This window comes from Anomalospiza imberbis, chromosome 6 (assembly GCF_031753505.1).
Source record: "Anomalospiza imberbis isolate Cuckoo-Finch-1a 21T00152 chromosome 6, ASM3175350v1, whole genome shotgun sequence".
Taxonomy (NCBI): Eukaryota; Metazoa; Chordata; class Aves; order Passeriformes; family Viduidae; genus Anomalospiza; species Anomalospiza imberbis.
In genome coordinates this window covers 3,363,778-3,387,259 of record NC_089686.1, presented here as the reverse complement: position 1 = coordinate 3,387,259, position 23,482 = coordinate 3,363,778, and the positions used below count along the sequence as shown (strand labels likewise).

At 44.3% G+C, this 23,482-nt stretch overlaps 1 protein-coding gene across 2 annotated transcripts; it reads left to right on the top strand.

Annotated features, from left to right (window-relative positions):
• The first annotated feature begins 2,412 nt into the window (after positions 1 to 2,412).
• On the top strand, positions 2,413 to 21,396 carry GMFB (glia maturation factor beta). 2 transcript variants are annotated; one of them, XM_068194939.1, is made up of 7 exons: positions 2,413 to 2,562; positions 5,234 to 5,330; positions 5,720 to 5,769; positions 6,708 to 6,759; positions 7,774 to 7,854; positions 9,079 to 9,152; positions 20,953 to 21,396. In XM_068194939.1, the coding sequence occupies exons 1-7, from the start codon at positions 2,560 to 2,562 to the stop codon at positions 20,965 to 20,967; spliced, it is 372 nt and encodes a 123-aa protein (XP_068051040.1). In that variant the 5' UTR covers positions 2,413 to 2,559; the 3' UTR covers positions 20,968 to 21,396. The 2 variants fall into 2 exon arrangements, with proteins under 2 accessions (XP_068051040.1, XP_068051039.1); XM_068194938.1 differs by lacking the exon at positions 20,953 to 21,396 and adding an exon at positions 11,484 to 15,309 and having other exon boundaries at positions 2,414 to 2,562.
• Positions 21,397 to 23,482: the final 2,086 nt, after the last annotated feature.

The window sequence follows — 23,482 nt, the reverse complement described above, 5'->3', positions numbered from 1 at the left end:
CCCTGCGAGGGCTGTGAGGCCCTGGCACAGGCTGCCCTGAAAAGCTGTGGCTGCCCCATCTCCTGCAAGTGTTCAAGGCCACGTTAGGCAGGATTTGGAGCATCCTGGCCTGCTGGAAGGTGTTCCAGCCCAGAGCAGTGGGGTAAGAACTGGATAATCTTTGGGGTGCATTCCAACCCAAACCAGACTGTGATTCTGTGATTAGGTGGGCTATCAGGAACAGGTTCTTCCCCCAGAGGATGATCAGGCACTGAACAGGCTCCTGAGGGAATGAATGATTGTGAAAAATGCATATTTTATGATTGGCTTTTCGCAAATATGAAATTGAATACTATATGTATTATGTTATATTGATTAGAAGTGCTGTATTAACATTTTAATAGTATGGTAAATGTAGTTAAAATAGAACCTATGTATGTGGGGGTTCTTTACTAGCTCAAGCAAGAGATGAGATAATGAAGAAACTCTTCACACAGAGATGACAATGATGGGGGCCCATAAAGAATTACTGTCTCCTTATCGGAAAAGACAAACATCCTTCCACCTTCTCTCCGTCTTTATGGAACCACCAGGATTAAGGGGAAGAAGTTGACAAAAACCAGAAAAGTTCTTAATTTGCAAGGAATTTATGCATCATGTATGAGATGTATGAATATGCAACAGGCTACTGCTTTTAAAGGTTATTCCTTTGTTCACAAGGCATGCTTATCGGGCTTAAGTGCCCGAGAGCATCCGGACGTCCGTAATTCTTTGCTTTTTATTGTCTTGTAATTGTCCTAACTCTAAATTTTCATTACTCTAATTGTATTACTATTTTTATAACCATTTTATTATTATTAAACTTTTAAAATTTTAAAAACCAAGTGATTGGCGTTTATAACAATGGTCATGGCCCCAAGGGTGACAGATCTCAATGAGTGTTTGGTCAATGCTCTCAGGCGCAGTGTGGGATTTTTTTGTGTTTTCTTGTGTAGGGCCAGGAGTTGGGCTCCATGATCCCTGCAGGTCCCTTCCACCTCAGGATATTCTGTGATTTTGTGTGAGGCTTCAATAGCTGCTCAGCAATTTCACATTTCTGTGGTGTTTGCTGAAGCCCTTGGTGAAAAATCTTATAAATTTGGTGTTTAAATCATTAGTATGATTCACTAGAAGTTGTGTCTGAGATGTGAAGGCTGCATCTGTCCTTTCATTCTGAAGAAAGCAATTATATTCTTAAATCTGTAATGGAATCCCTGTGTTATAAACGCCAATCACTTGGTTTTTAAAATTTATAAAGGTTTAATAAAAATAAATTGGAAAAAAATTAATACAAGTAAAGTAATAAAGATTAAACAATTAGAGTTAGGACAATTAAAGAGACAATAACAGCAAAAAGTTACAGCCCGGGCTGGGTACCTCTCTCTGGACAAAAGTGAGCCAGGAGAAGGACCCCGATAAAAAAGAATTCCCTCCTTAAGAGGGGTAACCTGTTGCATACACAAATCACTTCATGAATATGCATATATTTATTTAAAACAAGAAGTTCGTCCAGTACTTGTTGAGGAATTCCTGTTAATCCCAGGCGCCTTGAAGTCTAAGTCGAGTTTGGAGAAGTTCGGTTTTTTTGTTGATAAAGAAAACCATAAATTCCTTTCCTCTGGAAGATTTAGGGGTTTTTGTAATTGTTATCTCTGTGTGAAGAATTTCTTGATTATCTTCTCCTTCTCTTGAGCAAAAAGAATACCACACACACATATTTTCTATTTTAACTACTAAAGCTTAATTTCAATTACAAAACTACATTTACTATATTATTAAAATGCTAACTTTCCAACCTAGCATAATACATATAGTAAATATCTGTGTAGAGCCATATAATATGCATTTTTCACACTGAAAGTGCATTTTTCTCTGCTCTAGCAGCATCTAAAATTGTGAGCGGCATGGAAAAGGCCAACTACTCACTCTAGCATCAGGAGAGCCTTACACCAAGACCCCATTATGGACAAGCAGTGTGTGCCCAGCTCCGGCTGCTCCTATTTGAGCCTCGTGTGCTGGAGACCCCGCATGACCTCCAGAATTACACTCCAGTTCTACACACAAGCAAGCGAGCACAACTACTTCTGATTAATCTCATGCTTCAATTCCAGGGTTTAAACCTTCGGTCCTCGCCCTTTTTAAGGCACGTTAAGAGCTGTGAAGCCGAACCCACCCCGTCCCGTCCCGCTTCCCCCAGATCCCCTCAGAGCGAAATGGCGCCTGAGGCCGAGCCCGCCAGTCGCCATGGCAACGGGGAGGGGGCGGGGCCTGGGCTGCGCGGCAACGGGGAGGGGCGTGGCGCTGCGGGATCACGTGGTCCCGCGTTTTCCCGCCCTCGGCGGCCTTGAACCTGCCCGCTGCCCGTAGGCGCGTGACGCCGCCCCGCCCGCCCCGGGGCAGCGCTGTTGGTTGGTCGGAGGGCGGGGGAGGGGGCGGGGCTTGCGCCACGCAGGCGCGGTGAGGGAGGGGCTCAACCCGGTGAGGAGGAGGAGGCGGCGGCGGCGGCGCGCGAGAGCGGCGGCGGTTGGTGCGCGCGCCACGATGGTGAGGGGGGGAGCGCGCGCCCCGCTCCCTCAGGGGAGAACCGGGGGGGATCGTGAGGGAGGGGGGTCCGGCCGGGAGAGGGGTCCGGCCGGGAGCGGGGCTCGCCCCAGCTGAGATGATGCATAGTTAGCGGATCCAGAAAGATTCAGTAGGGAAATGGTAGAATAGAGAACAGGAAAACGCGTGATCTGGCCTCTGAGGAGCTGTTTATGTGTCTGTGAAAGGACTGGTGGCTTGATCGCACCTGGTTGTTGGTCGTCTTGGCGTGTTTCGAGCTAATTCGCTGAAGAACGTCTGACGGCTGCTCGTTGAACTCATTCACCCGAGTGGTGGATTTGAACTTGAGCTGTGATTGCTGCTTGGAACAGACCAAGAGAAACAAGGAGTGGTGGATGAATGCTGTGGGCTACTTTGCATTAATATTGGTTAATGGGTAAAGTAATGGTTGTGGAAAAGGAGGAGACATGCATGCTGCTTTTAGTAAAGGTTTGGAAAGGTGCGTCTCCTGTGGAATTTGATCAAATCTTGGGCTGTTCTGCTGTGTGCCTCTCTCGTGCGAGTCGTGCTTGAGGCACTTCGGGAAATTCATGTTGACTTGTCAGTCTGAGGGTGAGGGGAGCACTTCGGGAAATTCATGTTGACTTGTCAGTCTGAGGGTGAGGGGAGCACTTCGGGAAATTCACGTTGACTTGTCAGTCTGAGGGTGAGGGGAGCACTTCGGGAAATTCATGTTGACTTGTCAGTCTGAGGGTGAGGGGAGCACTTCGGGAAATTCATGTTGACTTGTCAGTCTGAGGGTGAGGGGAGCACTTCGGGAAATTCACGTTGACTTGTCAGTCTGAGGGTGAGGGGAGTGGGTGTCCCGGGGGGATCTGCACAGGAGGGTCCAGGGAGCAGCAGCACCCCCTCGGTGGTGCTGGCAGGTGTGCCCCTGTCTGTGCAGCAATCCTGCCTCGGCTTTCTTCAGTTTTTGTTAAGCCAAGCGTTAGTGAGACGCCTTAGCCCCCATAAACAGTCTGAATCTGATGTTACCTAGTGTTTGCCTTCAGATCCCCTCAGGGATGTGTTCGTGTGGCTGCACAGGTGTGAGCAGGAGCATGGCTTGTCTACTGGGAGACACTGGTGAGCCCGGAGGATTGGAGAAAAGCTTCCTTCACAAAAGAGCATTTTATATAAAATATAACCTCAGTTTTGAAATGCAGCCCTGAGTCCTCTTGGGTTTTTTAATCGAGACCTCCTGGGTTAGTGAGAGTGGGTATAAGTGACATTTTATATGAAATACAACCTCAACTATGAAATGCAGCCCTGAATTCTGTTGTGTTTTAAAGTATTTTTAGGTTTTTTTTTTCCCCTCAGTGAGTGAGAGTGGATACTAGGGATATTTCACAGAATCCAGAATGAGTTAGGTTGGAAAAGACCTCTGAGATCATCGAGTTCAACCTGTTTGGGTCAGAGGGGAAACAACTAAAATCAGGGACACTGTACAGGCAGTGCCTGAGCTGTGCTGTCACAGCAGAGCCTGATTTCCTCTGCAGCTATACAGGGGAAGCACGGGGATGAAACTTTGTGCCAGAATTTGATCAAGGTGGAAATCTTTTCAGGAGCAACAACAAACGTGAGGTATTGGAAGTGGGGAAGCAGAGCCACCCGTCTGCTTTTTGGGGGAATCTCACAGTGTTGAACACGAGGAGACAGAACTGGGAGCTTAAATAGGGACATTCTGGTTTAAAAGCAGTGATTTGTCTCAGTGCAAGAGCTCTAATCTTGCACAATTTTTTTATCTGAGGAATTTTTTTAAGGAAACCTTGAAATACAGTTACTTTGGTACAAAGTTCTTGATGCCTTGGGAGTTCACAAATACATTTGAAGCTGCAGATTTTAAGTAACTTCTTTATCAAGCTGGCATGAACCCCTTGGTGATGGAGGTTGTGTGTATAAAATGTTGCTCAGGAAATGGCAGTGGTTGGCTTGGTGCAGTTCAGAAATTGCTTGTGTAAGGGAAGATAACCTGCATGGCTGCTTGTGAAACAATAATTTCCTTCCTCATCTTCGATGTGGTGACTAATATGTTACTTGAGCATCTCTGAGAGCTTGGTGTGCACAGGGGGAAATGGCTGCATGTTTTTGGGTTAAAATGTCTGAAACTCTTTCTGTGTGTGTGAATATCAATATTTTTGTGGGTAAAAATAAACAAGGACAATGTTCTTAAATACTAATAGTAGCCCTTACTATGTTAAAATGCTTAAATTACTTGATCCCATTTGCTATTGCTCGAAGGCACTCCCTTATTTCAGGACTTGGAAAATGAAGTGTAAAATTTACTTTTTAAGTGTAAAAGAGTAAAATCTACTGCTGAAGTGTAAAGTTTACTTCTAAGAGCTCTGAGAATAATCCCACTTCAGGAGCAGTTAATAAATACTCCTAGTTAACTGTGTGGCTTTGAAGAGGGAAATTAAAATGGATAAATGTTCTGTTAATGTGTTTTTTTTTTTAAACCCATTTGCTTTCACGCACATTTTTCTGGTTTATGTGATCTGAAGCTTTGGACGAGCTGCATGCAGGCCCTCTTCAGTATTTATGCACAGATGTGGGTGATACAGGGATTTTTTTGTTTGTTTCACTTTGTGGAAGGATTTATCTCTCTCTCCCTTCTGCCATTTCCTTTCTGCAGAGTGAATCTCTGGTGGTTTGTGATGTTGCCGAAGACCTGGTGGAGAAACTGAGAAAATTCCGATTTCGCAAAGAGACCAACAATGCTGCCATTATAAGTAAGTTCCAAATGTGCCTGACAAAAATTGTCAGAAAATCCTCTCTCCTCTTTTCTTCCCTAAGATTGCTGCTGTATCAGGTAAACATGAGCCAGAGGCGTGTTTGTTCTCTGAGCTGCAGCACTTTCAATTCTGCCTGTAATTTTAACAATAAAACAGTGCTGTTCTTAGGATTCAAGTCTCCATCTGCTCTTAGCAGAATATTTATATTTAATTACGGCTCAGAGTCTATCACCGTTTGTAAAATGATTTTGGGAAATCAAGGGATACACTGAAGAAGAAAAATAGAATCACAAGGACTATAACTGTTGAGTGCTAAAAAGCTTCATGCATCCATTGTATAAATCGATTGAAAAAAACATTGATCTGTGTTTTATTTTGATTTATAGTGAAAATCGACAAGGATAAGCAGTTGGTGGTGCTGGATGAGGAGCATGAGGTTTGTTAAATGAATTGTAAATAAGAGTATCTTCAGCCTGCAATGTATTGTTGTCTCTAAGGTACTGCCTTAGTTTCAAATTGTTATCAAACTCTTAATCTAATTTGGGTCATGAGCTTATTTAAATGCATGGTCACTCTGCATGTAAAGCACAGCACCATTAATAGTGAAACTATGCAGAAGCGATTGAGTTGACTAATAAATTGCACCAAAAAAAAAAAAAAAGTTATTTTAAAGCTGTTTTAACGATGTAAAAAGCATCTTTGGCACCTGCTGGCTTTTTGAAGAGATTTCTGCTGTGCTTCCACGTAGATCTGCACATTTGTCTCTGAACTGGTCTGCCACCAATTAGAAGCAGGATTGCTAATCCCCTGCAGACTCTAAATTTGATGGGTGGCATAATAAGGTCAGCCCAGTGTGTGGTGTTTCTTAACGGTCCATAGGGCAAAATTAAATCCTTCCCAGGGATTTGAGCATTAACCCTAGCTCTTGTTCCCTAGAATGTAGATGTTAATGTAACACTCAAATGTTATGGGGATTTTTTTTTTTCCTGAATGAGGAACGACTGAATTTTTCAAACTTTTGATTTATGTAGCTGATTTTAACTTACTTTATGGTGTGTGCTTACTTATTTCTGTTTAGCACTAGGGTTGGCAAAGCATGGTGACTGCCAGCATAGCCAGCTAAAGCTAAAAATGTTTGCTCAACTTATTATGCCTAAAATAGGGGTGATTATTCATGCTAACATTAATTCTGTGTTTAGTCATAGGAGTTTGTTGGCACACAAATCTTCCTAAACTGCTGTAGTAATTTGGGAGGTCCTTATCAGTTCACCTGTAGATCAGCATCTGCCCTGCAGGTGTTTCACTGTCCATTACCCTGCTTTAACCTTCCAGTGAGGTACTTGCTCAAATACTGCTTGTGTTTAATGTCACCAGGGTATTTCTCCTGATGAGCTGAAGGATGAGCTGCCTGAGAGACAACCTCGATATCCTTCCTGTGCTGCTGCCATTTGGTCTTACTCACTCCTGGAAGCTGTTCAAAATGTTGGACTTCACCTTTTTAGGCCAATGATTGCTGTAGTGTGATCTTGCTGATCCTTTATTTGTGAAATAACCCAGGGATCAGTTCTCAGGCTGCACTGAACTGTTGTACCACTTGCTGAAACAATGACTCATTTAAGCCTTTCCTGACATTTTATTTCCTTTTAGACTATATAATGTTTGGGGAAGTAAAGCAAAGCCATGCTGCTGGTAATGTAAAGAAGTGAGTAAAATGTACCAGTCAGTGGCTACTTCTAAATATAGGAATCTGCCTGTGTTACTCTGGATCTCTTTTGTTACTTTCTCAGGATGTGGCTGTTGTTTTGCTGCAGTTACTGATTCTGGGATTGCTGTGGGTATGTGATCCAGGGAGGATTCCCTGTTTTGAAAAAAAAAGGAACAAAAGAGGGTCAAGTAAATAACTACTGGAATAAAAAGGGTACTTAAGTTACATGTGAAGAAAATACCTGCCCTATTAGCCTCAAGAGCTGGCTGGCACCATTCCCTGTGCTGTTCTGAATCTTGCCTCTCATGCCTACAGAGCAGTGGGAGGCTGTAAAACAGAAGTCCTGGCTAAAACTGCAGTTCACATTGAGCAGAACACCTGAAACAACGAAACTCTTGGTCAGCAAAGAAAGAATTTGGCTTTCATTAAGCCAAAACCACACTGGTGGGTGTGGGAAATCTTTTTACAAAGTTGGAAGAGGAATATTTGTGATGAGAGGATGATTTTTAGCTCTGATGTGAAACAGTACTACAGAGATAGCCCTCACATTGAGGCGGGGCCAGTTCTGAAAGTCAGATGTGGAAGTGAAAACAAACCAGCGATGTTATTATTGCCAAATTAAAACATCATCTAAAATGCAACGCTGACTTCTGCCTGCATCAAGGTTTGATAACTGAGGGTTATATCCTACTAAAATAACTGATTTCTTAGTTTCTTTAACCTCAGAAAAAACATTTATTGTGTATAGTTACAAGTACCAGCATGAAGATGGAAGAGTTTCCTATCCATTGTGCTTTATCTTCTCCAGTCCAGTTGGTGAGTGAACTCTGTATCTACTGTGTGTTGTAAATTTAGGAATAATAATTTCTAGGGAAGATAAAACTGAGTGCTCTCAAGGAGGTTTTCCTGCCTTTGAGGTTCACATTTAGGGCACTTCAGATGTAGGATAGAAGAGATTCTCTCTTTTCCAATTCTGAAGGCTGAGCTGGAGTGTTGGTTTCCTGCTTAGCTGGCCAAAAGGTGTGTCTGCCTAAATGTGCCTGTTCTCAGTGTGCTCAGCAACCCTCTTCTGAAGGGCAGGGCCTGGAGCACTCTGCATCTACTCATGGAGGTTTAACCTAATTTAACCTGTTTCTCCTCAGATCTTGGGGAATCCTCAAAACATGACCCTGTAAGGCTCAGGAAGTGAGTGGAGAGAGGGCTGGAAGACACTGCCTGTGTTTCTGAGTGATTCTGCTCACCTGTCTCTTGCTATTCAGACATAAGTGACTGGGGGGGAAAAAATTCCTCTCGTCTCAGAAGGACATAGGAACCCATTTCTTTCTGAGGATCTCAGACTCCTATTCCTTTCATTCTACTTGTGAAAAGGAGCAGGACTTTAAGAGGGTTAGGACGGGATTTGAGAGGAGTTTTCTGGGAGCCTGGATGTAATGGGCAGCAGTAGGGGATGCTGTGAGGGGACAGTCTAAAGGGCTGTCACAGCTGTGGGGGAGAAGGAGGAAAAGAGGGCTCCCTAACCCAGATCTGAGCATGTGAAAGTGCTGGGGGAACAGACTGTTCCAGGAGCAACAGACTGTAATCCTGGATCATCCCAGGTTTGTAGAGAGCAGTATAGAACATCCTCTGCTTGTGTCACAGCAACCCTCAACATCAACTTACCTGGGCAGGGCACTGTGTCATTTTAATAGAAGCCAAATAACCTGGGTCTTGGTTTGGGCTCACAGAGCTGAATTGCTCTGGGCTTCCCTCTGTGTTCTGAATGGTAGTGGTGTATCTTGCTGGTGTTACTGGATTATCCTTGTTATCCCCTGGAAGAAGATAAACTGATTGCATTGTTTTACCCTTTATGTCTCAGTGCTAGAGTAACTAGGTACGTAAAAGAGTTTAGCAGCTACTGAGCATATTCTTCTGCAGTTACCTGAAACTCTTCCTGTGAATATCTTTAGCTTTCAGTTTGAATTCTTAAAAAAAAAACCCAAGTTATTTTTGAATTGTTGCAGTCAAAGTGACTAAACAAACTTTTTTTTCCCATAACTTCAGGATGTAAGCCTGAGCAGCAGATGATGTATGCTGGAAGCAAGAATAAGCTTGTGCAGACAGCTGAACTCACTAAGGTATAACTGGCTTTTGAAATAACTCTCTCCCCCTTCACTGCAGGTTGTTGTTTTGTGTCTTGCTTGAACCAGTGGCAAGAAGGGTTTTGTGAGAGTTTGTGATTACAGTGAACAGAGTCTGGTTTAGGAAGACTGAAGGAGGAGTATGTGTAGAGATTTCTGTACCCTAAAACACCAGGAGGAACAGTGTTCTCTAAAACAAAAATATCCCTCAGTAGGGTGGACATCTTTGCTGTGGGGGAGGAATTTACTGATGGGAAGAATAGACTGAAGCCTCAGTGTGGTGTGGAACAGATCAGTTTAGCTGGTTCCTGGGGCTGGATGCTTGCAGAACAGCCTGCAGAGTAAGTAACATGTGCCAAGGGATGAACAATTTCTTCTGTGTTGGTTCTTCCAGTACTGACACCAGAAGAAATCACTGCATTCACTAAGTCTAACTGTGTGTATATTTTAGAAGAGAAATGTCACCTGTTTTTCATTTTGGAGATCTTTGAAATCTTTGCCTAATTGGCACCTACACTCCTTTTTGCCTTAAGCAGTAAAACTTAATAGAGTCAGTAGCTGCTTCAGGTTTTTCATACCATGTGAAATGACTTCAGCTCTTCCCACATCACTGTTCCCTTTAGGTCTTCCTTATCATGCTGAGTCCTTTAACATCCCAGTAAAAATGTCTGTTGGGCCAGTAAGAGAACTATGAATCTTAGAATGGCTTGAGATGGAAGGGACCTTAATGTTCATTTGTTCAGACACCTCCCACTAGACCAGGTTGCTCCAAGCTCTGTCCAACTTCTGCCTCTTCCAGCTGTACCTTGGAAGAAAAAACACCTCTGTTTTAAATTAGACCTCAGGGTGACAGGAGTCAATAGGAAGGCAGCAGAACATGGTGGAAACAATCAGCACAGCCCCAAGAAAACTTTTTTTAGCTCTGTTGAGACTGCATCTTGGAGGCCTGATAACTGTGATAGAAAGAAGGAAGACAGTTTTCAGTAAGCAAGAAGACAGGGTTGGTGAGAAGAAGGTGAAAGCCTGGGAAGGGAAGTAGCTCAGTTGGAGTTCCTATCATTTCTGAAATGGGAGAAATTCCGCCTGAATGGCTTTTGAATGCAAGTCCAGGACTGGGTATAGACGTTCATGATCATTCATCTTCCTCCTGAAGGCAGAGAACACAGACTGTCTCCAGTTGGGATTGCCTGCTTGCTCTTCAAATGTACTTTATTCTTGCCACTTGCTGAGCTGTGTTTCATTTTAACTCCTGCTGTGACTTCCTCCTGGTGTGATTTTTTTTCCTCATGATTCAGCTGAGTTCTCTCATCAGTCTCCAGTGACTTGCATATTAGCTTGGCTCCTGTTAAGCTGTTCTGTTCTTGTAACACTAATTTTTGGGGTTTCTCCATTTTGAAGGCCTGTGAATTTGTAAAATTACCTGACTTTTGTCTTTGGGTATCTCATGGACTCCAGTAATCAATGCATAATTAATGTAGTTTCTCTTCAGGCTATTAAAAACAAAACCTAAACCCTAACCAGTTACTTGCCCACATGGAATGTAAAGAGTATATTGGTGTTTTGGACTTTGTTTTCTGCTGCAAGGCTTCATTAAAGACTTCACAAAGCTTTGGGTTAGTAGTTTTAAGATTGTTTTGGGGGTTTTGCCCAGAGATGCTGTGGCTGCCCCATCTCTGGAAGTGTTCCAGGCCAGGCTGGATGGGGCTTGGAGCAGCCTGGGCTAGTGGAAGGTGTCCCTGCCCTTGGCATGGGGCTGGAACTGGATGTTCTTTAAGGTCCCTTGCAACCCAAACCATTTTATGCTTTTAGGATTTTGGTGGGGTTTTTTCCCAAGTTTTCTATTTTGAGATATTTACAGGTAAAACAATATGCTACTGGCTACTATGAATTTATTTCAGTTTAAAGAAAAAAAATAACTGTGTTGGACTGAGTAAAATTGCTGAACTTCGGGCTTAAATCAACCCAGATACTAAATTATTTGTATTCTTCCAAATACCATCTTGCTGAGATAATGCATGTGAGATGGGGCCACTTCAGGGTTATTTTAAAATGTAGTACATGTGCTTTTGTCTTATTCTTAAGGGATAAGAGTAAAGCCTAGAAATAGCAATTACAAGATTCTTGTTCACGTTAGTGATGTTTTTTGCCACTTCGTCTTGTGTATTTTCCTCTGATCTTTCAGAGGAAAAGAAAGCACCTGAAAATTGTAGGTTGGTGAGTGGTTTATTGCAGCTCAGACAATGTGTGGGGAAAGGTGCTGCTTGCATTTTGTGCTTGTCCCTTTCCAGTCCCATCCCTCAGGAATTGATGCAATGCCATTTTGTTTAGGTATTCGAAATCAGAAATACAGAAGACCTAACTGAAGAATGGCTGCGTGAGAAGCTGGGCTTTTTCCACTAAGGAAAACCTCTGTTCTCAGTATTTATGTACCATCCTGGTGATACTGGAACCAGACATGAATACTTACATCCAAGCAATGCACTGTATTCACAGCTGTCTCCTGCAGTATCTCTCTTGTGCAGAGTTTGTGCAAAGAATAGCAGGTCTGTCTCCTTGAAGTAACAAATCTTTGCAGGTGTTTCCTTATTTGTACCTGCTAAAAGGGAATACTCCTCTGCAGGGACTCCTTTTGCACTCCTGTGACTAATATTTCTGTAACTAAAATAGTTCAGTTCTGGATTTATAACCGTGTACAAACATCATTTGGAAGCTGACGCTAACTTTTTCTGAGCTACAAATGCATCCTTATGACACACATTAGCCATTTATGTGCAGAATTTATGTACTGTCAGTTACCAGATTTTTTGACTTAATGTCTTCTCAGTTCTGAAGCATTTGTTGGAAGCTCCCTGGAAGCATTTGTTTGGTATTAAAAAGTCAAAATCCTTGTACTGCAAATCCATCCATTTATCTTTACATCGAGTCCATGTGAACTGTTTCAAATTCTTGGAACTAATTTTTGTCATTCCAGTAATTCCTCAGTTGCCTGAGTCAATCTTTCTAAATTTCAGGGCAAAGCTTTGACTGTCCAGTCAGTTCTCATGCTAATACAGTCTCACAGGAACTAGCTGATAACTAAGGGCTGAACTACAACTCTGGTTCCTCTTGTACCAGATTTCTTCTTGCATCTCTGTTCTGACACTGTTGAGAAGTTTACCTCTGCTCATTTCCTGTTATCTGAACACCTGGTGATACTGTGTGCCTTTCATTTGTTAGCTTTAAAAGGACTTGAGAATTTTACACTGCCACTTCTTACAAATTTGGTAAAAACTTTGTTAAAGAATCCAAGTAATATTTGCTCCTAGTGCCTCGTGCTGCAGTTGACATCTGTTAAAACAAAAAGCCAACCTCGTTTTCTTTGAAATTCCAATCATCTGCTCCATTTGTAGGAGTCAGGAGGTTAAATCTTTTCATGATAATGAACGATTTATATCTCTTTTGTTATAAAAGTTGGCCACACGTAGCTTTTGAGTACTTTAATTACAACCTCTAACTTTCTTAATGGCTTTTTGGTCAAAATTACATTCCAGATGAAGCTTTTGCATAAGTGATATTTGATTTTCATCTACTTAACGGTTCATCTCTTTGAAACAGCAAATCTAATGTGAAAATAGTATTTAACTTTTATAAATGACCAGTCTTTTTACAGGTCTGTTTTATATTGAATAGAGTAGTTGTCTGATGTGGGACACGTTCAGCACGTGCTGTGGCAGGAGGAGCACTCATGGGACACGCTCTCCCTTATCTTGCTTGTGAGTGTTTGTTGTGCTACTGAACAAGTGTCTGCATAAGAGCAGCTTCCTGTTGATAACATACCTTAAAATGCAGCTGCCCCAACCAATCTGCTTGCTGGGAAGGAATGCAGTGTTAAATTTGGAGGCCAGTATTTCATGCTGTGAACCCTTTGCTGAAAGTGGGGTTATTTTTCATTTGTCAACATAGGTTGTGTTAGTGTTAAAACACTAATTCCTGCAAGATCACAAGGAATTCATCTGCAAAGGTCTTCAGTGTTGGTAAATCTCTTCCTAGTTTGATGTTATTGCTCACTTATTTATATATAAATCTGACTTGAGAGGAGCTTTTCCAAATAGGTGTTGGAATGATCCAATTAAATTGATCTTCTGGTGCGGGAAAGAAGTGCTTGTAATTAAATTTCTGTGTTAACATACTGAACTGGAAAAACAATTTCATTTCCCTGGATGAAAAAATGTTGATTATGAAACTGTTACTTGATCATTCTGTACTGCAGATCAATAAAAACCATGTCTTTTGTGACAAACATTGTATAAATAAGAGTTTGGCTTAAAGGATAGTGTCATTCCAAGCATCAGTCTGGAAACAGCAAGAATCTCTTTTGAGTTTTTTTGGGCTTGTACTAAAGGTGAGGCATGTCAAAGTACAGTGTGGGCGAGAGGGAAGCTGCTGCTTGGAATGTTCAGCTCGATTTGCAGTGGGGAAAAACTGGATTAATCATGTCTGTTGTACTTTGTACACTGGTGGGCTGCCAGCAGCCAACTGCTGCCTGCACAGGTCTGCACAAAAATAACTGTACAAGGGGCCTGTATCAGGAGGGAAGGGAGGAGCTGCTGCATGAAATGATGAAATTTGACCTTTCATCTCTGGATTGCTCCCCCTTTTGCCAAGAAAACATTACTCCTTACAGCTGAATCTTCAGCTGAGTTCTTCCACTTCACATGTTCTTGTGCCTCACTTAAGCACTTTCTGCCTTGGGTGCTGCCCCTCCAGCCTTGCAGGGAGCAAACAGATCCTCCTGAGAGTGGTAAAGCCCAGTTTCTCCTGAAAGGTGCTGTTGATGCTGCTCAGCCCACCAGTATTACTCTGCAGCCAGCCCTGCCTGGCAGCTGTTCCTCCCTCCCTGGCTGAGCTGTGGAAGCAGCTGCAGGCTCTGGGAGGATGAGTGTGCAGAGGGTGTTTGCTGTTCCAGCCTTGTTTGTGTTCTCTTTGGTCTTAATGCAGTGTTTTGACACAACTGGCTGCTGCTAATTGTCCTGGGCTCTTGAGATGCAGGTAGTGCTAACACTTGATTAAACAAAGACATCATTATGTCCAGGTCTTTCCTGCACAAATAATCCTTGTTTTCATAACATCCTTTCCCCACCTTATCTGCAGAACTGTGTGTTCTGTGCTGCTGCCCCCTTAGGCTCAGTGGGAGGCAGATGAGTCCATGTTCAGGCCAGTATGTTCCTGCTGGGCTTTGCTGGTGAGTTGCCCATCTGTAATCACACATTTCTCTTGAATTTTCAGACCTCTAAAGAGACATCTAAATGACAACATAAATTAGCCTAGGGGAGCCTTTGTAGCTAAAGGTCTGAGAGTCAGCATTTTCCATTGGGAGCTCCTATTTTTCAGGAGTTAGTAAGTTGGCCATAAAATCCTTGGTCTGGAGTTAAAGGTCTCTCCAAGGGAGACTTCTGCCACAATTAATCAGGTTTGCTTTAAATATTGAATAGATGGCTGGGATACAGCTCTTGTAATCCTATTCACTGATGGTAAGCTGAATTAAAGTATGAATTTGCATGTCAGCCCATGAAATAGACTTGTAGTGTTTTGAATATTTTTAACAAAAAATGTAAATGCTGGTATTTGATGGTTTAAGTGTATTTCTAGTATCATGAATACTGTTCTGTTCTATTAAAGGAGGCAATAATGATGCAGGTGTTGACACCTTTTTCACTTCTCCAAAGGAGCATCTTTGCATTTGTACCAGGATTCCACTTTTGTATCTTTAACTGTAAGATAGCTGGTCCAGAAACTATGTTAAACTGATGACAGGGGTCTGACTCAAACAGGCAGAAGCAAGAGAATTCAATTCCTTACTTCAGCGCATTCCAAAAATAAACATCAAGAACATTTTTTTTATACATACATGTAGTGACTGTGAAGTGGAGCCGTGGTGGGACATGAGAAGGGGCTCAGTGAAACTCTTGTGTTTGTTCTGTGGTCCAGACTTAAAAGGTGTGAGAGGTTCATGGCCAGATTTGAGAATTTGGCAGTTCCATGAAAATACCAGTAACCAGTACAACTTCCATATGCTGTTTAGTCTCTGCTACTTCACATTGCATGTTTACTTTAAACCAAATCTTTTTTTGCTAAGCATGGTGCTTGTATTGGTTTAAATAAAATGTTTCATTAAGAGGTTGTGTTGCCCTGTTTTAATTGCAAAGTGGTCCCTGTGTGACAGGGAAAATCTGGTGATGCTTGGTGTGACCTTCCTCCTTTTCTCAGCTTCCTGGAGTTTGTGTTGGACTTGTCACAGTCCAGTCTCAACTGCTCCCTCATTTGCTGTTGTACCTAAAATAATTCCTGTTTCCATCTGCTGTGATGGGGAGGAGAGGAGCTGTTGGAATACTGCAGGGAACTGCTGTGCTCTGCTGCTTTGCACCTTTGTGTCACAGACCTCCCACTGCCTCCAGATGAGGTGCACGGCAGTGTGGGGCTTAGCCTGCAATGTCACATAAACTTCCCTGTTCCACCTCTCCCACAAGGCTCCTGGCAGAGCCTGGAGCTGTGGAGTACAATACAGAGTGCAGGTGCTCCCTGAACAGTGTCAGAGTGGGTGTCAAGGAAACCCCAAAGCTTGAAGGAGATGGAGAACTTGGGGTTTTTTTTTACCTTTCCACAATCATTGGCTTATCTCTTTCCTGCCCAAGAGACCACTGCATTAATTTGATTTAAGACCTTTTTTTCTGCATCCTTGCTGTTTCATCCTGTCGTGATCTTTGGAGACCTTGATTCCTCTATTGTTGAAAAAACTGCCAAGTATAATCCAAGGAATTTGGCTTCATTCCCTGATGTAGATTGCTTCTGTGAACACCAAAGAACAGCATTAATAGGCCACAGATTAGACATGACAGAAATAAACCCCTTTGCTCCCAGGTGAGAGAACTCTGTGAAGGAGAAAATGCACAGCTGCTTCAGCACATCTGGCTCCTGAATGGCATCTCAGTCACTGAAAGGCAAAATCTATTGCCAAAAGCTCAGGGAAGAAGCTGCTAAGGGAGAAGAATGGTTTTCCAGAAAAGGAGAAAAAACTAAAAGAATAAATAGCTCTCCTGTGGGGGGAGAAGGTCACCTGTGGGGTTCTGTGGCATTCTCTGCTCGTCACTGAGTGTGCTTTGCTCGGCAGTGGGCAGTAGTTTATTGGTACTGCCACATCACAGGCAGTAAAACCAGCAGCAGAATAAAGAGAATTGCCAGGAGATCAGGGATATGAAGTGAAGGGCAGCTGCTTCCATTCAGGAAAGGTCATTGGCTTCTAATAGTTATGATGAAAAGGTCAGTTGAATGGTGATTGAAGTCAAAGCAGAGAGGGACTAGGAATCAAAGTGGGAAACCTGCACAGCAGGACAAGCCTGCAGTGTACCTGCAGCCCGAGCATCTCACAGTGGTGCTTTCCCTTCTAGGTGTGTGGAGGCAGCTTGCCCAGGGCTGGGAGTTTGCTAAGGAGATCCTGTGGCTTGGCAGGGTGTCTGGGAATGATATGGAGAAGAGGAGAAATGTAGTTTGTTCTGAGGAGCTGGAGGAAGTAATCATAGGATGGTTTTGGTCGGAAGGGACCTTAAATACTACCCAGTTCCACCCCTGGGACACCTTCTGCTATCCCAGGCTGCTCCAAGACGTGTCCAACCTGGCCTTGGGCACTTCCAGGCATGGAAGCTGGGGCAGTTGCTGTCAGTGTGTGACAGTGTGTGACAGTGTGGGAGTATGCCTGTGCCTACTGTTCCATGGGTTGTTGAATTGACTGGAATACAAGCTGGCTCTCCCAGGCTCCTCACGGGTAAAGTTCCTGCAATGTCCTGATTAGGTGCAGGTGAGGGTGGGAAGCCAAGCACAGGCAGGTGAGATTCTGACACGCTGCCATTGAGGGGCAGAAAGGACATTGAGCAGCCTTGAGAGGGACGGCTGGTGGGGCTGTGGGAAGGACATGAGGTACGCTGGGTGTAAGAGTGGCTGGAGATTGATCAGCTGCGCTCCTGTATGGCAGGGGTGAGGATTTAAGGTGGGCCTCACCCCTTGGAACAAAACTGAAGAATATGGCAGGCGGGTCCCTGCCTAGGGCAGGGGGATTGAAGCCAGATGATCTTTAAGGTCCCTTCCAACCCAAACCATTCTGGGATTCCATGGTTCTAAGTTCACATCAGTGTAAACTTCGGCACTGTTCTCCTCCCAGGTCCTGTAGGCTTTTTGCCATGTCTGCTGTTCCTTTGGGTGCTGCTGAGATGCTGTGATCCTGTGTGGATTACAGGCTGGCTGAGGCAGTGTGTGTGTGCAGCATCCCGTGCAGCCTCGCCGTGCTCAGTCTAACCTCCCTGTCTTCTCTCTAGCCAAGGGGATGATTTTGATGCCTTTGCATAGATGTGATTAATCAGAGTGGCCATTGTGTCACAGCATGGGGGGATCGTCTCCTCTGGACTGTCCTGTCGAGTTTCATTCCTTCAGGGACTGCAAACACACTCTGGGTTAACCCTGTTCACCTCTGGAGCAACGTGAGGTGTCTCCTACAGAACGTGATGGAGCTGGGCTGAAACTCCCCTGACAGCTCTCACAGCTCCTCAGCAGGGGACAGAGGGGAGACAGGAGCAATTATCATCCAGAGAGACTCTGAATGCAGAACAGATGTAAACACTGGGAGAACAGCATGTCTGTCTTTCACGGCAAATTTACTCCTGTGACACGGAAGTCCTGTCCCGGCTGTTTGAAAGGCACATGCTGTCACCTCCATTCCTGCTGTTCCATGCCATGAGCCCCACGAATGCAGCTTCTCTTCCCCACCCTTGGCTCAGCAATTAATATAATGCACCCTTGAAATCCCTCTGCCAAACAGCAGCTGGTGTTGTCACCTCATTTCTGTGGAAAAAGGGAAGACAACAGAAGAAAATGGGGCAGAAAACATTCCGTTGAAAGGGACAGGTGCACCAGCCATCCTATACTTTCACTGAGCCTTAGAGGATGGAAGCAGAGCAAAAATCAGGGGTCATCGTCCCTATGGAGCTGAAGAAGTAACAAGAGAGATCTAACATTTCTTTGAAATAATATCTAATTGTAAATATCCACTGTTGGAAAACGCTGCTGGATAATTGGAAGGGGAATGTGCCCGCCTTGCTCACAACTGCAGTCTGCCTGGCCATCTGCTCTTCCAGCAATAAATCCTGGATTGATCTGCGAGTGTGATTAATTCAGCAAGGACGACAGGATCAAGGGATCAGCCAGAGACAATATTTGTACCCCACCTCCAACTGTGAATGTGCAATTGTTTGGTTCAGGAGTACAAAACAAATTGTATAGCTGTATTACTGGGAGAATAGAAAAATAAAAGCATCCACTCAAGAGCCCTTCTTTCCTTGGATGGCCCCATTCCAAGGTATGTAAGTACAGTTTAATACAAGCCAGTTCCCTGTCTGGGAGGTGAACAAAGCTGTCCTCATCTACAGAGAACTTCTGCACATTTACTGCTTCTGCCTCATTCCTGTGGTTTAGTCCTAAAACCTTGGAGGTACTGGCTCTGTGCCCTCATGCACACGGGCTGTGGATGTGGAGTGTGAGTCAGCCACTCCACCCAGCTCCCTGTGCCTGAGGTTACTGGTGGGAGCTGCAGCCAGAGCGGAGTTGGACTTTAAATATCAAGAACAACCAGTGGGGTGGATTTCTAGCACTGGTACAGCTTTGAGCTGATTTGATAATACGGATGTAGCTGGAGAGATCAAAAGCAAGATTTGTGAAGGAATTTAGATGTGGATGGAGGCTTTTGAAATCCTATTTAGTGTGATTTAAGTGTGTAAATACACATTGGGCCTGAAGGTGCCATACTCAGAGCCACAAGGGATGTTTGTGGGAGAACAGGAAGACCAAAGTCAGAACCCTCCACAGCTTATTTTTTTTCTGATACAAAGCTGAAGTTGTGTGTATCTTGCCTCCTTTTGGGCAGAAGCAATAAAGATGTTAATCCCTGGAAGTGTTCCAGGCCAGGCTGGATGGGACTTGGAGCAACCTGGTCTAGTGGACTGTGTCCCTGCCTATGGACAATTTTAAGGTTCCTTCTAACCCAAGCCATTCTAGGATTCTAAGAGCTAAGGACTAAAGGTGACATTTTTGGAGCCACCACTGCTACAGCTAGGCTAATGCAGAATGTTTTGGTAAATCCCTTGTTGATGAGCAGCCAAATCCTGAAATGCATTATAATTTTATTTTTTTTTAATAGAACTCTTGGTCCCTTTTTCTGTCCACACACTGTTATCATGCTCAGAATTGTGTGGAAAGCCATTAACAGGAGCTCTACCCAGCATGACAAAAACAAACCCTGGTATTACGAGGACAGGATGAGTATTCAGTATTTAGCCTATTAAATGAAAACTGTTGCCATCTGACCATGAATGTTGGAGGGATTGAGGCCACGGATGGATTCTGTAATGAGTCCTGGTGAGATGCCTGGCAGCACCCGTGTTCTGAAACTGGGTTTTAAATGAGATTGTTTCTCTTGAGACTGGCTTGCATGTGCAATGGAGTTTATGATGTTAATTTGTTTATGTGATCACTACTAAATGGAAGAGCCTAAGCAGGCATTCTGGAGGTGAGTTAATTAGTGCAATAGGAAAGGGTTTTTGCCAGTGTGGAAGGGGAGTTGGGGCACTTGCAAGTGCAGGGATCTGTTTATCCTGCTGATCAAAGACTGAAGCGATGTCTGTTAGTGGACAGAAGGCCTAAGTGGGTGAGGAGTTCTTTGCTCTGGCTGCTCCTCATGTGTATTTACAGGTGTGCAGGAAGGTGACCTAGGCTGGACTGGTAGAGATACTCAGAGAGTCTCTGCTAAACTCACAGAATCACAGGATGGTTTGTGTTGGGAGGGACCTTCAAGCTCACCTCATTCCATGGCAGGGACACCTTCCACTATCCCAGGTTGCTCCAAGCCCTGTCCAGCCTGGCCTGGAACACTTCCAGGGATCCAGAGGCAGCCACAGCTCCCTCCTCTGTGCCAGGGCCTCACCACCCTCATAGGGAAGAATTTCTTACCAATATCCCATCTAACCCTGCCCTCTATCAATTTGAAGCCATTCCTCCTCGTCCTGTCGCTCCATGCCTGTATAAAAAGTCCCTCCCCCTCCTTTTCATGAGCCCCTTAAATTGTAGATATATGCTCAGTTTTTCCTCTCCTGAAAACCCAGTAAATCAAGTCTATTAAACTCAGTGGGATTTTTATTACCAAGTTCAATGGTATTCGATTTCTCCTTGATATCTGTAACTGAAATGACAATTTTTAATGTTGAAGGATGTGGTTAACCTGTGCATAATTCAGAGAAATTGCTCCATAATCTTTCCTCACAGTTCTCTGCCAAAATCTTCCTCATGAACAGCCTGTAACACGCTGAATTATGACTGATTATACGGCTGTTTTCCAATAAGGACAAGTACTTGAGAGGGATTTAAGATGAAGTGAACAGACACTGACATTTTCCCTGGGGATTCCAATCAGGATTAAACTCGTTGTGTCCAGACTTATGGGAAAGTGCATTAAGAGCTGTGGGCCATCTCCAGAGCACCTCTGTGGCTTCCTGGCATTGTTTTCAAAGTTTAATCGGAGAAGATACTCAGTCATTGTTTGATTTGAGATACCGAATGGATGTGAAATGAGAATTGATTAGACCCTTTTCTACAGAATTTACTTTTCATTTCCTTTTTGTGTTATCTTTAAAAAAAATAAAAATCTATGATACAAGAAATCCTTCAGTGCAGAAATTCTTTGTTGTGCAAGATTACAGCTGCCTTCCGCTTTTCCTGACAGGATAATTGCAGTTGAATGATATGCCAGCACCTGAGGGAATAAAACACTGCATTCCTTGAGGCAGAACCAGGATTAATTGCAAATGCAAGTATGTAGCTGACACACCTTTTTACTTCTGAGACTTTACATCCCTGTTGCACAACATTTTCACGTACAAAAAAAATCATCAAATACACAAGTATCTACCTTGAATGGATCAAACTGCAGTGGAAAACCTGCATTCCCCAGCCCCAGGGTATAACAGGATCTCTGCACACATCCTGTTTCTCTACCTCCCACAGCTCTTGTGAGGCAAACTGGCTTTGGATGGCTTTGGAAAAGCCTGCACCAGGGAGTTTTCCAGCACAGCCCAGTCCAATGTCTGTGGGAATAAGTGTGCCTGTGCAGCTCAAGGGTACTACAAATAAGAAGTAACCAATTTGCAAATAAATAAGGCTAAAGAAGTATCAAGTGATATGAAGAAAGCTGTTTTTGCAAAGGGATTGCAGAAATTGTTGTTTCTGGCTCCTCAGGAGCGAGCGATGAGGAATGGTTGGAAGGTGGCTGTGATGCACTGCCAGGGCCTGTCTTCCTAACCCATCCTGTCACCCTGAGCTGGAAGGAAACCACAACAGGCTCGGCCCTTCCTGATGTTCTCACTGCCTGGTGTCTTTGTCTGTCCTTCTTGCAAGGCGATGGGAAGGCTCCGGGGACAGAGTTGGGAATGGCTCAGAGCAGCTGCCTGGGCTGCAGTACCCACCCCACTCTCGTGGCCTTCTTATTAATCTCTGAGTCACAGAATCATAGACCAGTTTGGGTTGGAAGAGTCTTCAAACCCCATCTCGTTCCAACCCCCTGCCACGGGCAGGGACACCTTCCACTACAACAGGTTTTTCAAGACTCATCTTCACTAAAATTTATTTTAAAATCCGTTTTCTGGGTTTCACATCCAAGTTTCATGGGTCATAATGACACCACAGCACTTTTATTGGGAGTAGTTTGTGGATGAGTGATTTTATACTGAAACATCAGCTTTATCTTTGCAACAGCTGATTTCCTAAAGACAGCTCATTTGCTGCAGTTTTTCCTGTATTTTGATGAAGGAAATAAAGTTTCTGCTCATCTCTCATTGTGACACTCCATTAATTGTGTATAAAGCTTTCCAGCAGATAACACCGGAAAATATTATTTCGTTTGGCAGCCGTTGGTTTTATGGAAATCATCCCTCACTCTGCTCCAGAGGAAATGATTGCAGTAATGTCACCCCAGCTTACCTTTTCTGCAAGGTGTCACTGCTTAAACTGAAACAACTTTTACATGACCTTTTGAAAGGAGAGAGTGGTGATCTCCTCAAACTGTTTTCTCATCTTGCTGTTTCCTTTGGGCAGGCTCCAATTTGTATTGATTTGGGATTGTATGACCAGTCCTCCCTTCCCCAGGGCTCACACAGCACAGCCTTCTCCAGCATTTCTTCCTAAATTTGCCATCTCCTGTTTCTCCAGATGTAGCTGTGCTGAGCAGGGAATTTTACCTGATCAAGTAGGGATAGGACAAGGGGGAATGGATGTAAACTACAAGAAGGAGGATTTAGATGAGGTATGAGGAAGAAATTCTTCCCTTTGAGGGTGGTGAGGCCCTGGCACGAGTTGCACAGAAAAGCTGTGGCTGCCCCATCCCTGGAAGTGTTCAAGGCCAGGTTGGACTGGTCTAGTGGTAGGTGTCCCTGCCCATGGCACTGGGTTGAAAATCAATGGTTTTTAAGTTCTCTTTCAACACAAACTCCTGGAAAAGCTGTCAGTCCATGGCTTGGACAGGTTTACCCTAGGCTGGGTTAAGAACTGGCTGGGCCCAAACAGTAGTAGGGAATGATGCTGCACACCAGTGGTACCCCCAGGGATCAGCGTAGGGCCCAGGCGTGTTTAATGTCTTTATTGATGATCTGGCTGAGGGGATTGAATCTACCATTGGCAAATTTGCAGACAATGCCAAGTTGTGTTGGGAGTATGGATCTGCTGGAGGGCAGAAAGGCCCTGGAGAAGGACCTGGACAGGCTGGATCAATGGACTGAGAGCGACAGTCCAAGGGTGAGTGAGACCAAGTGTCAGCTCCTGCACTTGGGTCACAACAACCCCATGGAGCGTTCCAGGCTGGGGCAGAGGGTCTGCAAAGTAGGAAAGGGCCTGGGGGTGCTGTTTGACAGTGGCTGGACGTGAGCCCAGGTGTGCCCAGGTGGGCAGGAGGTCAGTGGCCCTTGGCCTGTGTCAGCAATAGTGTGGCAGCAGGAGCAGGGCAGTGGCTGTCCCCCTGTGCTGGGCACTGGTGAGGCCACCACGTGCTGTGCCCAGTTCTGGGCTCCTCAGTTCAGGGAGGACACTGAAGGAACCAGAGAATGAACCAGAGAATGGAACCAGAGAATGAACCAGGGAAGGGTCAGGAGCTCCAGGAGAGGCTGAGGGAGCTGGGAAGGGGCTGGAGCCCCAGGAGAGGCTGAGGGAGCTGGGAAGGGGCTGGAGCCCCAGGAGAGGCTGAAGGAGCTGGAATTGGGTCTGGA

Excerpts from the sequence above, each read along its gene's own strand:
- GMFB (XM_068194938.1), top strand. Across the intron at positions 5,331-5,719 it reads CAACAATGCTGCCATTATAA|TGAAAATCGACAAGGATAAG; the intron begins GTAAGTTCCAAA and ends TTTGATTTATAG. Across the intron at positions 6,760-7,773 it reads GCCTGAGAGACAACCTCGAT|TTATTGTGTATAGTTACAAG; the intron begins ATCCTTCCTGTG and ends CAGAAAAAACAT.